General features: G+C 45.8%; 1 protein-coding gene across 5 annotated transcripts in view; it reads left to right on the top strand.

Moving 5' to 3' along the window:
- The window catches only part of LOC127580343 (semaphorin-3A-like), a 271,887-nt gene that overhangs the window by 194,639 nt on the left and 60,588 nt on the right, over positions 1 to 16,660 (top strand). For all 5 annotated transcript variants that reach the window (XM_052033670.1, XM_052033668.1, XM_052033671.1 and 2 more), the window contains 3 exons: positions 4,574 to 4,667; positions 12,710 to 12,829; positions 14,776 to 14,918. In XM_052033670.1, the coding sequence (XP_051889630.1) occupies positions 4,574 to 4,667; positions 12,710 to 12,829; positions 14,776 to 14,918 (357 nt within the window). The remainder of the gene's footprint in view (positions 1 to 4,573; positions 4,668 to 12,709; positions 12,830 to 14,775; positions 14,919 to 16,660) is intronic.

Raw genomic sequence — 16,660 nt, 5'->3', positions numbered from 1 at the left:
GGGAACCAATGGGATGAACAGGGCAAAGAAAGAGGTTTGGCTGAGGAAGTGTGAGGAGCTGGGGTCCATGTTAAAAAACAGAAATCTCTTACTTACTACCCGAACCATGGTCATTATGATTCAGGAGTTGAATATGTGGCTCAGAAGCAAGCCTTGGGGTACTGGGATCAGTACTGGGGAAAGAGACAGATATTCAGTTGAGATAAGCTTCGCGTAAGTAAGACTTTGATCAGCACCAAGGTGAATGGACTAAGTAGAACTGTAAACAGAGATTTGAACTAAGTCATGAGTGGGGGGGAGGAGGGTTCAGATGAGGGGAAATTTCAAAAGTTTAAGAGAAAGGAGAAGGGGCAGATAGTGATACGGGTAATGCCACTCAGGGTGTGACAGGCAGGGACAGAGCATGCAAACAAATGCCTGCACCTGCAAATAAGGTCAATGGTAAACAAACAAAATTCAAGGCTCTTTACCTGAATGCAGGAATTGTTCATAACGTGTAGAATGATGGCCAAATAGAAATAAATGAGTCTGATCTAATAGTGATCACAGAGGTAGGACTGCAAGGTGACCAAGGCTTGGGAACTGATATTAGGCTCATAAAGTTCTATAGCAGAGAAACAGACCCTTTGGCCCACTGTATCTCTACCGACTATCATTCCTATCTGTACCAATCCCACCTGCCTGCATTAATGCCCACCTCCCTCTGTTCCCTGCTCGTTCAAGCACCTGTCCAGGTGCCTCTCAATGTTTGTTACTGTTCCTGCCTCCACCTCCTCCTCTGGCAGCTCATTCCAGATACCTGTGTGAAACATTTACCCCTCAGATCCCCTTTAAACCTCCTCCCTCTCATCTTGAAACCTGTGCCCTCTGGTTTTAGACGCTTCCTACCCTGGGAAACAGACACTGGCTACCCTATCTGTGCCCCTCATGATTTTATAAACCTCCATAAGGTCACCCCTCAGCCTCCTTCGCTCCAGGGAAAACAGTCTCGGCCTGTCCAATCTCTCCTTATAACTTCAGCCCTCCAGTCTCAGCAGTGTCCTTGTGAACCTTTTCTGCACTTACATCTTATTCTGCACAGTTTTGTTTATCTTCATTGTCTTGTATAATTTATGTATAACTTATGCTCAGTGTGTTGTCTGCACCTCTGTGCCTGTGATGCTGGTTTTCAATGTACCTGTACCTCACCATCCTTGTGCACGTGATAATAAAGTCAACTTGAGTAGAGGGTATTCTGATCTCGTCCAATAAGTCAGAGAGAATGTGGTATTTGTTACTTTCTGTCTTTGCCAGAAGGAAAAACACAAGGTGACTTCAGTTCCGCTAAAAGGACAAAATTAAAACTGGTTAGGTTTGTGTCCAAATGTCTGCTATACGGTTGTGGCTCTGCATCAACCCCATTCCAAAGTTTGGTTCCACTGACTTCAACGGAATTTCAGGAGTGAAGTGAAACATGATGACCTTGCTGTTCTAACAGCAACGAGTTCCTTGGCTGTGTATCTCTGGTAGAATAAGTAGAGGCTTCACCATAATAATGCATGCCCACATCTTTATTTTTCAGTTAAATTTACTGCAGTAAATTACTGAGCTGTCCATTCCATTGACAACACACTGCACAAGAAGGAACTGGTACTGATAATACAGTTGGAGAATTATTTTCTCTTAGTTGGTGGAGATTTTCCAGACTGCTAATTTGATCAGATGCCCATGACTAGAGGGATATGGGCCAAACGCGAGCAAATGGGACGAGCTTCGGTGGGTACGGACGAGTTGGGCCAAATGGCCTGTAATGGTGCTGTATTACTCCATGACACTTTAACGCTAATCGGCTGCAGTTATTGAAATTGTCATTGACATTAAGTGATATACATTGGTATTCTTAATGAATGTTGATATAAATATGATGAGGTCTTAGGTATTTGCAGATATGTTTTGCTGTTGTGATTAAGCTGCAGTTTAATTAACAGAGGAAGGACACTGTGCCATCATTTCTCCTTCTGGATGAGTAGCTTCCTGTTTCCATTTACAAAGCAATGTGCAGATCCACAATAGACCCAGCCTGCAGACAGCACAGGGAGCACTCCGGAGGCATTAATTAGTGTGTGAATGATCCAGCGGCTTTAATGCTGGATCGAGGGACAGAGAGCTAATTAAAACACAAGGCAGGGGCTTATGTTGTAATTAGTTCGCGGGTGCCATTCCATCATAGTGCCCGTGGAGTCCTTCACAATAACATTAAAGCAGCACTCGACATTGGCTGCAGATCCTCCAAGGAATTTGTTGCCAAAATACGGCACAGACCCAGCTGGCTCGTGTACAAGTGAAATTAACTTTCCATTCATGAAATAATGTGGTTACGTGTGCTGATGTGTCGACGCTGAAGAGTTCTCAACAATTGGATTCACAGAGGGTGTGAGTAGTGACATTGGGGGGGGGGGGGGGGTAAGATGCAGCTCTGGGGAAGTGATTAGCTCTCAGTTAGAATGGAAAAGGTGGGACAGTGAGAGCAGTGGGAGACCTGAATCAACACTTCCTGTGGCAGGGTATGCCTGTCCTCAGGTGGAAGACGTTCTTGGAATCTTGCTCCAAGTAAATATCTTTCTATTGATGAAACAGATTTCTGAATAATCCTTCAGAACCTTGTGTGCATGAGATGTAGTGGCATCATCACGTGTGTCCGTAAACCCAAGTGCTGGACCGAGTGCTGGTAAGTGGGATCGGTAAAGGTTTCATAGAGTCATCGAGTAATACAACATGGAACCTGGCCCAACTCGTCCACGCTGAACATGGTGCCTCCAAACTAGTCCCACTCGCCCGCTTTTGGCCCATATCCCTCCAAACCCCTCCTATCCAGCTACTTATCCAAGTGTGTGCTTGATGGCATGGACATTGTGGGTCACAGAGCCTGTTTCTGTGAGTGGACCATAAAGATGGTGATGGCGCCATCTCAAAATTAGATCCATGTCTTTCAGGAATGAAGTTAGCAGGCCCTTTCACACACAAAAGGAAATGGAAGTCTGGAACCCATTTGAACAAATCAAAAGGGATGTTAGGTCAATTGTTAAATATAGTTCTGTTGTTGATAGGTTTCTCCTCTGCAGAGTACTGGGCACATGGAGGTGTATGGAGCTGGGTCACAGGGCCAATTGTAAGGCAGAACAGGCTTGAGGGAATGAACACCCTACCTCCCTCCCCGCACCCCGCACCCCCCACCCCACCACACTCTGTAATGGGGTATTGGTATTGGTATTGGTTTATTATTGTCACTTGTACCGAGGTACAATGAAAAGCATGTCTTACAAACCGATCGTACAGGTCAATTCATTATACAGTGCAGTTACATTGAGTTAGTACAAAGTGCATTGATGTAGTACAGGTGAAAACAGTAACAGTACAGAGTGAAGTGTCACAGCTACAGAGAAAGTGCGGTGCAATAAGGTGCAAGGTTACAACAAGGTAGATCATGAGGTCATAGTCCATCTCATTGTATAAGGGAACCGTTCAATAGTCTTATCACAATGGGATAGAAGCTGTCCTTAAGTCTGGTGGGACGTGCCCTCAGGCACCTGTATCTTCTACCCGATGGAAGAGGAGAGAAGAGAGAATGTCCCGGGTGGGTGGGGTATTTGATTATGCTGGCTGCTACACCAAGACAACGAGAGGTAAATACAGAGTTCAAGGAGGGGAGGCTGGAGTCCATGATGCGCTGGGCTGTGTCCACAACTCTCTGCAGTTTCTTGCGGTCCTGGGCAGAGCAGTTGCCGTACCTAGCCGTGATACATCCAGATAGGATGCTTTCTATGGTGCATCAGTAAAAGTTGGTGAGAGTCAAAGGGGACATACCAAATTTCTTTGGCCTCCTGAGGAAGTAAAGGCACTGGTGAGCTTTCCTGGCTGTGATTTGACCAGGACAGGCTGTTTCTGACGTTCACTCCAGGAACGAAGCTTGAAGCAGGTGTAGGGTCCCGTCTGCTGCTCACAATATCCTGGCTTCATGCTCATCAGAATGTGGCAACGGTTGTCCTACAGCAGAAGGTCCATCAGGCGTCACGCTCTGCCTGTTCACCATGCTGTGCCAGTCCCAAACATGTACACCGAACTCATTCATAAACCTGGAGTTCTTCTGCTAAACACTCTGAATTCAATATCAATGTGTGTACCTGTATCCCTACACCCAGGGGAAACAAACTGGAGAGTAGATCTCACATGAACCCATGAACACAACCTCATTATTCCTTCGTTGCACTATTGATTTATTTTTGTAACATAGTAATTCATGTCTTACATTGGACTGCTGCCGCAAAACAACACATTTCACAACATATGTCTGTGATAATAAACTGATTCTGAATCTGATTCAGCACAGACGTGTAGGAGTTATCAAATGATGACCTTCACAGGAAAAATTTTCATCTTCATCAAAACAATTTTCAAACAATTACCATTGTTATAATTAAGTCATTTAAATTAAGTTGGAGTAAATGTTTTCATTGGACTGATTCAACAGACACCTAGTCTGAATGAAGTCACTGTTGGACCTCTGTTAATCGTTGTACCTTTCTGCTACAATTAGGAAACCGTTTTCAAGCTCGTAACTTCGCACTTTGAGAATGGACGAGGGAAAAGCCCCTATGACCCAAGGTTACTGACAACTTCTCTTTTAATTGGTGAGTATGCTTGGAGTTTGTGAGGAAGGAACAGGTTGCACAGGTGGGATGTTGGACTCCAGCCACCCAGAGGTGCTGAGCCCCATGCTTCCTTGAATGCCTCTCCATCACCTCTGTGTGCATGTCTCCGCTCAAACAACATTGAAATAACATTGATGGAAATTAATCCTGAATTGTTCTCCCCGTGTCTGTGTGGGTTTCCTCTGGGTGCTCTGGTTTCCTCCCACATTCCAAAGACATATGGGTTAGGAAGTTGTGGGCATGCTATGTTGGTGCCGGAAGCGTGGCGACACTTGCGGGCTGCCCCCAGAACACTCTATGCAAAAGATGCATTTCACTGTGTGTTTCGATGTGCATGTGGCTAATAAAGAAATCTTATCTTAAGTTCAAGAGAGTAACCAGCGATTGCTTGCTCATATTAGATTTATGCTATTAAATCAGACAATGCAGCAGTGTTCAATACTGTTCTCCCGAATCTTCCCATGAAGTTTGTGTGGAAAACCAAGCAAAACACACAAAACAGCCAAAGTCCACAAAGCTGCAAGTGCTTCGGACATTCTCCTGTGAGTGCCCGTCTGCGGTACTCAGAGAATGAAGAGCTTGGTCCCTGCAGTGATTCTGTGAGTCACCATTCATGCAGGCACTGCTACAGGCCTGGGTCCAGGAGAACACGTTGATGCCTACACGTTGAATGAGATTTGGTTCACAGAGAAGGTTGCTTTCCCAGATCCATATCTGACTTCCCAGCTCCTTGGTAAGTGAAGAAAATAACAACTGTGGGCTTGTCTGTTGCAGATTAAATTTAAGCCCTTGGTGGATTTGTAAATCCTCTCTTCTGTGCCTTGGATAATACCGGCAAAAGCAGTAATGATTATATTGTGAACAAAAGCTATTTCTGGATGATCCATAGGATTCGTTGATGCATACACACTGCTTGCACCATCCTGACACACATCAAGCTAATATTTTAGATAATTATAGCATTCCATAGTGTAGAATGGCCTAGAAGTTCCCATGTGCCCTACTGGATAAGAAGAGGTTCACCAGGATGCTGGCTGGATTAGAGGCCATGTGCTATAAGGAGAGGTTGGACAAACTTGGGATGTTTTCTCTGGAACGGCGGAGGCTGAGGGGAGATCCGATGAGGTTTATAAGATTATGAGAGGCATAGATAGACAGCTGGTATCTTTTGCGCTGCCGGGGTGGTGATGGAAGCAGATACAACTGAGACATTTAAGAAGCTCTTAGATAGGCACATGAATGTGCAGAGAATGCAAGGATATGGTCGTTGTGTAGGCAGAAGGGACCAGCTTAGTCAGGTGTTTAATTACTAGTTCAGTTTGGCACAACATGGTGGGCCGAAGGGCCTGTTCCTGTGCTGTTCTGTGTTCTATGTTTTGTGGATCTGCAGCTGGATCACAGCAACAACCAGCCACTGGGTTGAGGGTACATTGCAAGCTCCAGTATTGCCCTTGGCCCTAGGAGTTCCACTCCCCAGTGGGTAGTGCACATTCAACTGTTGTGAAATGTGTGCCTGGGACCGAGGGCTGGGTGTGAGGACCTGGTATTGGGCCCATTCAGGGTCTCTGGTTGTGTTGGCAATCTCATGGGATTGGGGCAGGGGTCGAGGAGACGGTCGGGACCTCCACTGTGGACTTATGAAATACCATTTTGGACTTCTATTTCTACAAACCCAGTAATGGGAAACGGGGAATTTGTAATATTTGTCCTTCAGTACGCAGTTCAAAGTAGAATTAGTCTTGGATACTTCATCAAAACTTGGTCTAAATTTAAAATCTTTGAGTAATTACAAAAACTGAATATTGAAATGCAGAGACCAAGGGAGAAAGTCAGATAAGACGGAACAGAATCAAAATGCTTTAATGAAGGATAAAACGGGCTGCTGGAAGAACTCAGGTGGATCAGGCAGATGAAATTCCGGTCGAGAACATTCATCCAGACCATCCAGATGAAGGGTCTTGACCCAACACCTTGACTGTCCATTTCCCTCCACAGATGCTGCCCGACCCACTGAGTTCCTCCAGCATCTCATTTTTTGCTCCAGATGTTTTAATCTTATTGATAACATCACTGTGTTGAATGAAACATTCATATAATCCTTCAGTAAGTTCAGTTTTCTCTGACCTGATATGATGACTATAATTAGAAAAATGTTTTATCAAAGATTAAATTACATTTAATTCAGGTTTCCAGTAAAGCTGATTGTGAAAGAGAATCAGCAATTAGTGTGGGTTATTGCCTTACTAATCCCAGTATCCAGTTCAGGGAAAGCACAAAGGGACACTCTGAGAAAAATACTGCAAGTTGAGTCAACATTCCAGACACCAGTCCACCTTCCACAATATTGTGGAAGAATATTTTTTGCCAATGTTACTTTAACCTTATCATTGTGTCCTTGTGTACCTCATATCTTTAAAATGTGTAAAATGTAAAAAAAAACAAGAATCCAACTGCTTAAATTATTTCATATTTCATTCGAGGTAGAAGGAGGCCATTCAGGCCACTGAGTCCATGCCAGCTCTGAGTAATCCCATTTCACCACTCATTTCCCTGTCACCTACTTTCACTCCATTGACCATTAACAGCACCCTCCTGCATTGCAGAAATTCACTGCACCAATTCATCTCACAACATGTATGTCTTTGGGACATGGGAGGAAACTGGAGCACCTGGGGGAAACTGATACAAACACAGGGAGAACGTGCAATCTCCACACAGACAGCACCAAGGTCAGGATTAAAACCAGGCTACAGGAGCTATAATTACTTACAAGTAGCAAATAAAATCAAATGATTGGTTTTGCAGGAGAAACAAAGGACTGCAGATGCTGGAATCCAGATGAAAAACACTCTGATGCTGGAGGAACTCAGCAGGCCAGGCAGCATCCGTGGAGAAAAGTAGGCCACCCTGAAGAAGGATCCTGACCCGAAACGTTGACCGCCTGCTTTTCTCCACAGATGCTGCCTGGCCGATTGGGTTTGCACCTGTTGTATTGAGCTTGACTGGTGCTGGGGCGGGTGTTGTGGTCTGTCCACTTCCTGCCTGCCAAACCCCAGGCTTAGGTTGGTACAAACAGTCTGGTGTTTCCCATCCGTATCCGACAGGGAGGTGAGGAACAGAAATTGTTACCACAGTCAATGCAGCGTCAGGGAACTTGTGACTATAGTCCCGGTGAAGCGGGCATCATAAAACACAGAACAGTACAGCACAGGAACAGACCCTTCAGCCCACAATGTCTGTGTCAAACCTGATGCCAAATTAAACTAACTCTCTTCTGCCTGCACGTGGTCCATCTCCCTCCATTACCCGCATATTCATGTGTCTGTCTAAAAGCCTCTTAAACGCCACGATTATATCTGCCTCCACTGCCTCCCTGGCAGCCTGCTCCAGGCACCCACCACTTTCTGTGTAAAAAAACTTACCCCTCTCACCTTAAAGTAATGTCCTCAAGTATTTGACCCTGGGAAAAAAGATTCTCACTACCTACCCTAACTATGCTTCTCATAATTTTATAAACTTCTGTCAGGTCTCCCTTCAGCCTTCGCCGCTCCAGAGAAAACAACCCAAGGTTGTCCAACCTCTCCTTATAGCTCATACCCTCTAATCCAGGCCATAAGATGTAAGATGTAAGATGACTTTATTAGTCACATGTACATCGAAACACACAGTGAAATGCATCTTTTGCGTAGAGTGTTCTGGGGGCAGCCTGCAAATGTCGCCACGCTTCCAGTGCCAACGTATCATGCCCACAGCTTCCTAACCCGTACGTCTTTGGAATGTGGGAGGAAACCGGAGCACCCGGAGGAAACTCATGCAGACACGGGGAGAACATATAAACTCCTTACAGACAGCAGTGGGAATTGAACCCGGGTGGCTGGCACTGTAATAGTGTTATGCTAACCACTACACTACCGTGCCTGCCTTATACACTACTATGCCTGCCTTATACACTACCGTGCCTGCCTCCTTGGACCCTCTCCAAAGCCTCCACATCCCTCCTGTAATGAGGTGACCAGAACTGCACACAATACTCCAAGTGTGGCCTAAGCAAGGTTTTATAGAAATGCAACATGACTCCCTGAATCTTAAACCCTGTGCCCCAAATTCTGTTTTTGTTTCAGATCAGAGAACCTGTTGTTTTGTTTCTTTTCCGCAAGTTTCAGCCGTTGTGACTGTGTTACCCAGTACAGAGGAGCTGTGACACATCACAAGTGACTCCATCCCTGGTCTAATGATCGAGGGATTGTCCGTTAAAATCCCATCAGGTTGTTTGAGAAGTTAAAGGATTGAAATTGCTGCTAGCTGCCTATTGGTCTTCGTGTAGGAGTACCAACCCTTCCCCCCACACACACCACCTACACACACACACCACCCACACACACACACACACACACACACACACACACACACACACACACCACACACATGTACACACCAACGCACACTCATACAGACACTAACACACACACACGCACAATACCACACACACACACGTACACACACACCACACACACACCCACACACACACACACACACGTACACACACACCACACACACACCACACACATGTACACATCAACGCACACTCATACAGACACTAACACACACACGCACACAATACCGCACACACATGTACACACACACATGTGCGTGTACACACACATACACACACCAACACACACACATGCACACACACAGGAATGCAAATCAGAGTTAGAGTCACAGAGTCATGCAACACGGAAACAGGCCCTTCAGCCCAACTTGTCCATGCCGACTGTGTTGCCCAGTGAGTGAGTCCCCTCTGCCCGTGTTTGGCCCACAGCCCTCTGAACCTTTCCTATCCAATATGCCCACTTCAACCACTATTTTTGGCGGCTCATTCCAAATAAGCACCAGAGTGGTGTGATGCACAGTGTATGTGAGGAGCTCTTGATTATGTTCAATCTAGATCTCATTCAACTGCATACTTCGTAAAAGGCTTGGATTTCCCAAACAAATACAGGAGCCATGAGTGAATTTTGAGGCTGTTGCCTTTTGAAGAGAAGAAACTACGAACAGTGAGATCAGTTTGTAATATCGCAGATAAATAGTGTGCACTATTGCTCCCAGATATACAGGAAATTGTCGGGGTAGAATCTCTACTGTGGAACTGGATATGGGCAGGAAATTAAACAACTGTCACACTCTCTGAAGTCCTGAATTGTTTTCCAGCTCACGTTGCAAGAACTGCCAATTTTCTTGGGAGTTTGGTCTATTTTTATTTCCGGAGAAATCAATAATTCCTGAGCCAGCAGTAATAGATTCTGGTCAGGACTAAGAAGCAGACGGATGGAGAGACAGTGAGTGAGGAGGAGAGAGTGGGGAACAGTGTGGTGAACAGAAGCAGTTAGAGAGAGAGAGCTGGGGGTTACTGGGGAATACTGGGGTTACTGGGAGTTACTGGGGAATACTGGGGGAGAATTTATCTTTTAATGAGCCACAGGAGAACGTTCAGTTCTCTCAATAATTAAAAATCTGCCAACGGAATTGAATTCTGTGGAGGTGGAGTGGGAGGTTTAAATCCCTCCAGTACTCTCACTGGCCGGACATCCCAGACCATTCACTAGTCAGACATCCCAGACCTTTCACTGACTGGACATCCCAGACCATTCATTGATCAGACATCCCAGGCCATTTACTGGCTGGACATCCCAGACCCGTCCACTGCTCCTCCATCCCAGACCCAATCACTGACCGTGTAAGTATGTATTTCCTCATCTGGCTTTTCCTGCAGTTCACAATCACCTTCATTCCACATTTCCTAGTTCTTGATCCCCTTCTAATAAGAACGAGTGTCTCTCTCATTGTCTATGCCTTCAGGAGCTGAAATACCTTGATCTGGTGTCCTTTTCTTCCTGTGCAGAGACAGGAAGAAGTTCATCCACCCACAGGGTTCTGAATGTGTGAAGTTCTCCACCCGAGGTTTGGGAGGCAGGGAGGCTGATCGTGCTTCTGTTGCTTATGTTCTCATAGTCAATCGGTTCCCCTCACATCCTCCTCTATTCCAAGGAGAACAACTCTACAAAGGTGCAGCAATATACAGTATGTAGCAACTGCGCACCAGTCAGTTTGACCTCAGTGATGAGGAATGTGAGAAGCACTTGGGTAGGCACTTTGGTCAGCATGGATGAGTTGGGCCGAAGGGCCTGTTTCTGTGCTCCATCTCTCTCTCTCTCTCTCTCTTTCTCTCTCTTTCTCTCTCTCTCTCCCCCCCACCCCCACCCCTCTTCAAGGGGTAGTCAGTTTGGACAAGTTAAAAAAAAACAAACATGGATACGTTAAAGTTAAATCAAGGTGAATCAATCTGATGGATTTTTTGATGAAATACAGGGAGGGTTGTTGGGGAAATGTTATCGCTGTTGTGTGTGGAGTAAACTTCCGATAACCTGGCACGTTTGGGACTTCAGTGCTACGGACTAGAGGATTTCCTGGACGATTGGATGTTATTCCCAGTAATCCCTCAACACACATGAATTCACTTTTTTTTAGATGTTATACAGTATAACAATAAATTTTCCAGTGAAGCCAGTTAGTTTAAAGGGAGTGTGGGAATTGGAGCCCCAGTGAGTGGAGAGGGAGAGTGTGAACTACATTTGAAAAGGCCTGTAGGCATGTGAACTGTGAGGAGGATGGTGGTGTAGGAGGGCAGGTGGGGTCAGCAGCAGCTGAGTCCTAATGCTGGGAGATGTGAGGGGTTGTGTTTTGATAGGAAGAATGAGAAGAGGGAATATAAACCGGAGGGCACAATACTGATGGGGGTCGAGCCCAGGATCCGGCATTAGCACATGGTTAGGTTAAGAACATATGCAGGATCCTGCACTTTATAAATAAGGCACAGTGCGGAGTACAAAAGCAAGGAAGTCACAGAGAATTTCGACAAACACTGGTTTTGCCATGACTGCAGCTTGTATCCCGATCTGAGTTCCACACTGCGGGAAAGACATGAAGGCGTTGGGTATGGAACGGAAAGGTTCACTGAAATGATTCTATGGATGAGGGACTTTACTTCTGTGGACAGACGGGAGAAGTTGGGATAAGTATGGGCAGAATAAATGGAGAGAAAATCAAAACAAAAATGCAGGTGCTGGAAATCTGAAGCAGAAAATGCTGGAAACGCTCAGCAGGTCAGGCAGCATCTGTGGAGAGAGAAACAGAATTAACAGAGTCAACATTTCAGGGTCTAAGTTCTGATGAAGGGTCTCAGACCTGAGATATTAACTCTGTTTCTCTCTCCACAGATGCTGCCTGACCTGAGTGTCAAAGCAATAGTTTCCAGCTGAACTTTACCAGTGAACGGTATATGAGGTGACCACATACAGCAAGGGTGTCCTTGGTGAAATCTGACCGTACTTCAGAAACTGGAACTTCAGAGTAACACACAAGCTGCTGGAGGAACTCAGCGGGTCGAGCAGCATCTGTGGGGGGAACAGGAATTGTCAAAGTTTCGGGTCGAAACCCTACAATATCGACATTTCCTTTCCCCCCACAGATGCTGTTCGACGCGGTGAATTCCTCCAGCAGATTGTGTGTTGCTCCAGATTCCAGCATGTGCGGTCTCTGGTGCCTTCACTGGAACTTCAGAACTGGACAAGGTAGCATCACCAGTATTCGAGGGGCCACCAATGCAGGTCACTATCCAGTTACTTCCAGGCTCAAGCTGAGACACTACACTGTCCCACTGTTGTCACCCAGAGACACTCAGAGAGGTTGCAGGCACTCCTACTCTAAGACATCTGAATGTGCTGCATGTAGAGTGTGAATGAGACTTGATGAAAACTAAAACACGCACAAGAGTTTTTGATGAATTCACTGAAGGAGCAAGACACTTAACGCAGGATATCAATGCTTTAGGATGGTAAGGGGGGTAAACCAAGTAATTATTGGTGTTAACACGGTGATTCAATGAGCAATGCATCAGGGAAAACTGTCTAAATTGTCTTCAAGAGCCTCCAGCGTTAACAACTTGTGCTTCCCCATCACAGATGGAGAACTGTACTCTGGAACTGCAGCAGATTTCATGGGCAGAGATTTTGCAATCTTCCGTACCCTGGGGCATCATCACCCCATTCGGACAGAGCAACATGACTCCAGGTGGTTGAACGGTATGTACAAGAGTCCTTATCTACTGATACTAATCAGTTAATGACCCATAATCATTAACCAGAGAAACTTACCAATCAATGTTTAAATTGGCACAATTTACTGGATGTACGGAACCCAGCCAAGGAGGGGTTCTAAACATGTATATGTTGCATCAAGTGTGAAGTCCCAAAGTGGCTCGAAACCTCAGTTACTGAGTGTTTGTCTTCAGATCAGTTTGTTGTCAAATACACCGGGGTGCAATGAAATTCCTTGCTGGTGTGAAGCTCACAGAGTCAACAAGTGTACACGGTGATAATAAATCCAGCAGTAAGTCCACGACCAGTGCAAATACAGCAGCATGATGCAAACCAGGAACTTCATTGCACCCTGTGAGATGCTGTGATCATCAACAGCTGCCCTACTTCAGGGGCAGATCAACCTAATGTTGTTTCAAAGGCTGAACTGCAAGGCAGAGGAGGAGCGAACTGGGAAGTTGGCCGATGAGGGAGGGGCAGAGAGGGTGAGGCAGGGTCCAGCCACCTGAAGCGGGGCTGCTGATGGCGGAAGGTTTAAATCCCGGGGAACTCAGGAGATTGGGTATGTAGGCTGCAGCATGATCCACGGGGAGGTAAGTTCATGGAGCAAGTTGGGGAAGAATGATCATCGAATGATATCAGCAGATGCACAGTTGTGATATCCAAAAGCTGCTTTGTACTGGCATTGAAGTCCAGCATGGCATCAGTGTCACAAGTTGGTGACACTTACTGAAGGTGGGGAGTTAGGATCCGTGCAGCTACAGCTAATGTCAGGATTGAAAGGCATTGAGTTCGATTTGTAAGTTTTTAGAGTACTCAGGTGCCTCGATATACCCCTGGCTGTTTCTATCCAGGTACAGACATGGTTCCAGAAGAAACATGTACGTAGCAGCAGCAAACTGTAACCATCGTGTTAAACAACACATCAGAGGATTAAGGCCAAAACTAAATGCAAAGACTTAGAAACTGATTGACCCCTGTAAAGGCACACTTATGGGTGGTGTGTGGGGGAAAATGGACATTCTTAGAGTCATAAGCTCACTGAATCGAGTCCAGCAGAGAAGCAGTCCCTTTGGCCCACCAAGTCCATGTTGACTGGCAACCACCCATTTACACATCCTCCACTCATCTCATTTTTTATCTTTTCACATGGGTTGACGCTTCTACCTTTGATCTTAAAGCCTGTCTAAAAAACAATCCTCTTTGTCTGTGTGAGATTGTGGAAGATAGTGAAAAGCATGAACCATGAAGCTGGTCTTCCTTTCTCGCCACCGAGCAAGATTCAGGCCTCGGACGGATGATCACTTACATGAGCTCACCAGCAACTGCTGACGAAAGATGCTCAAATAACCCATGTCAGAAGTGAGCAAAGGCACCGATGGGATTTGATTCAGGAAACTTTGTTCTGCGTTTAGGGTGTTCCAGAGATTCCTGGAACCCAGTCATCAGTGAAGCAGAGGAAGGGATGAGAAATGAGATGTGGTCAGTGCACATGTGATAAAACCCTCCTCTCGCTGACTTGAGACATGAAAGGGTTTAGGGGATGTTCCTAAACATCCCCTAAAGGGCATGGTTGATCAGGTGGGACTGGTAACTTGTAAATCTGGGTGAAAGAGCTTTAAAACCTTTCCTTTAGAGGTCTCACCTTTGGAGGACTTGGGTGAGAGCCTCATTGTACCCAATGGAAACAGACTCTGTGGGATCTTCCAGACCCACCTTTCTTATAGCAGGTCACATTCAGGAGGAATGTTTGGAGACTGCACAGGAGCAATTCACTGCAAATAGCGATTCCTTTGCATTACACGGGTCTATCATTTCCAATAGTTAAACATTCACAGGGATGTGAGTTGAATTAAAAAGCACACAACTGTGGAAGATCACAGAATTCTCATGCTTTAGCCATTGTTGATTTTGCACCATTTTTTCTCTAGAACCTAAATTTATTGGCGCCCACTTGATCCCAGAGAGCGACAATCCGGAAGATGATAAAATGTTTTTCTTTTTTCGAGAAAATGCTTTGGACGGAGAGTATTCGGGAAAAGCTATACACTCCAGAATTGGGCAGATCTGCAAGGTCAGTGAAGAAAGTCATGGCAGCCGGTCAGTTTACTATCTGAAGACTTGCTCTGGAGCCTGGGTGAGAGGTTTCATCCAAGTCAGGGCCTAAAGCAAATAACTGCTACAACCCCAGCAAGTAACATTTGCAACTCAACAAATGCGGCTCAAAGGGATTGGTCTGTGGTTATCAGTTACACACTGCTGGGCAATCTTATTCGGTAAGGTCAATGAAACTGGGCTCTGGGTGTTGGATGGGGGTTAAGGTTCAGGAGAAAGAAGTTCCCTGGCAGAGAAACTCACAGGGAGATTGGTGGAGGACAGCTGACAGTGCTGCTACTGATGCAGAGCACAGGAGGGTAGACACACAGCACACCAGAATCTGGGCAGCAGGTTGTGTGCGTGTATGTGTGTGCGTGTATGTGTGTGTGTGTGCATGCATGCGTGCGTGCGTGCGTGGGTGTGTGTGTGTGTGTGTGTGCACGCATGCGTGTGTGTGTGTGCGTGTGTGTGTGCGTGTGAGTGCGTGTGCGCATGTGTGTGTGTGCGTGCGTGTGTGTGTGCACGCATGCGTGTGTGTGTGTGCGTGTGTGTGTGCGTGTGAGTGCGTGTGCGCATGTGTGTGTGTGCGTGCGTGTGTGTGTGTGTGTGTGTGTGTGTGTGTGGTGGGAGTGAGTGGAGTAAGTCTGGTGACACTGGGAGAGTAGTGAGAGGTGGAAACTAGTTGAGGTCTCTCTCCCTTCCCCCCTCTCTCTCACATACCAGTGGGTCATTTGCCTGCACGGATATTGTCTGTTTTGTGATTGAACCTAAACAAATTCAGGGAGAGATATTCAACAACTTCAGCCGTGCCAATGGATGTTTGCAGAGCTGAGAGCAGATAAAACCTTGAACCACTAGAAGTGAAGCCAGCAACCTGTCTGTCTGGATTCCCTGCCCAACCCTATTATCTGCCTCAATCTCTGTGTAAATGGAGCTCTTGTCTGGGCAGTATTGGAAGAGCAAATCATTTCTGGGTCTTGTTCTCTGGCTGTGATTCCCAAAGTCCTTCAGACTCCACACTGGGAAGGGTAGAGTGGTGAATACTGGGACAGATCACAGCACTCATTAAAAGGAGTGAGGTAATAAGTCTGGAGCTTTGGTTAAGCTGTGGTTGGTTTGGGGATGGTGGTTCCTAAATTACAGGAGAAGTAGGAAATCTATATGTTTTATATCTGCATGTATTTTGTGTCTATAGTGGCCTGGAGCAGAGTTATTGCTGTTTGAGAGTCTGTGGTAATTGAAAGCAGTTGTTAATATGGAAACAGCCACCCAAATGTGCATCATCTACAAACTGAACACGGTGTTCAGATTGAGTACAAAGGATGCCATGTGGACCTCATCAAAATACTCCGCACAGTCCTCAGATCTTTCTGAGGAAATGCCAGGAAAGTTTGTGATTCACAATTTGTTCCTATAAAGAAAAACTAAATGCAATTATCACAAGCTGTTTCTGTATTTGAATTGTAAATTCCTGTTAAAGTTTGGGGTGGTTCCCACAACACAACAAGCTCTGAGATGAGATGAGCAACAGCATTAGCAATGTGGTGGACAAGAAAATTGCAAAGGTTACACCCTTGCTCAGAAGACAGAGCTGGCAGGACAAATGGCTCTGTCTGTGTAAGAGTCATTCTGAGGAAATGGACGAAGTCTTCCCAACGTTGTTTGGGAAGTTTATACCTTCTTCTGTCAACGGCTCGCTGACCAGCCTCTGTTGGGAAG

This window comes from Pristis pectinata, chromosome 19, assembly GCF_009764475.1.
Source record: "Pristis pectinata isolate sPriPec2 chromosome 19, sPriPec2.1.pri, whole genome shotgun sequence".
Taxonomy (NCBI): domain Eukaryota; kingdom Metazoa; phylum Chordata; class Chondrichthyes; order Rhinopristiformes; family Pristidae; genus Pristis; species Pristis pectinata.
Note: the sequence above shows the minus strand (reverse complement) of the source record. Positions and strands in the feature narration are given on the sequence as shown.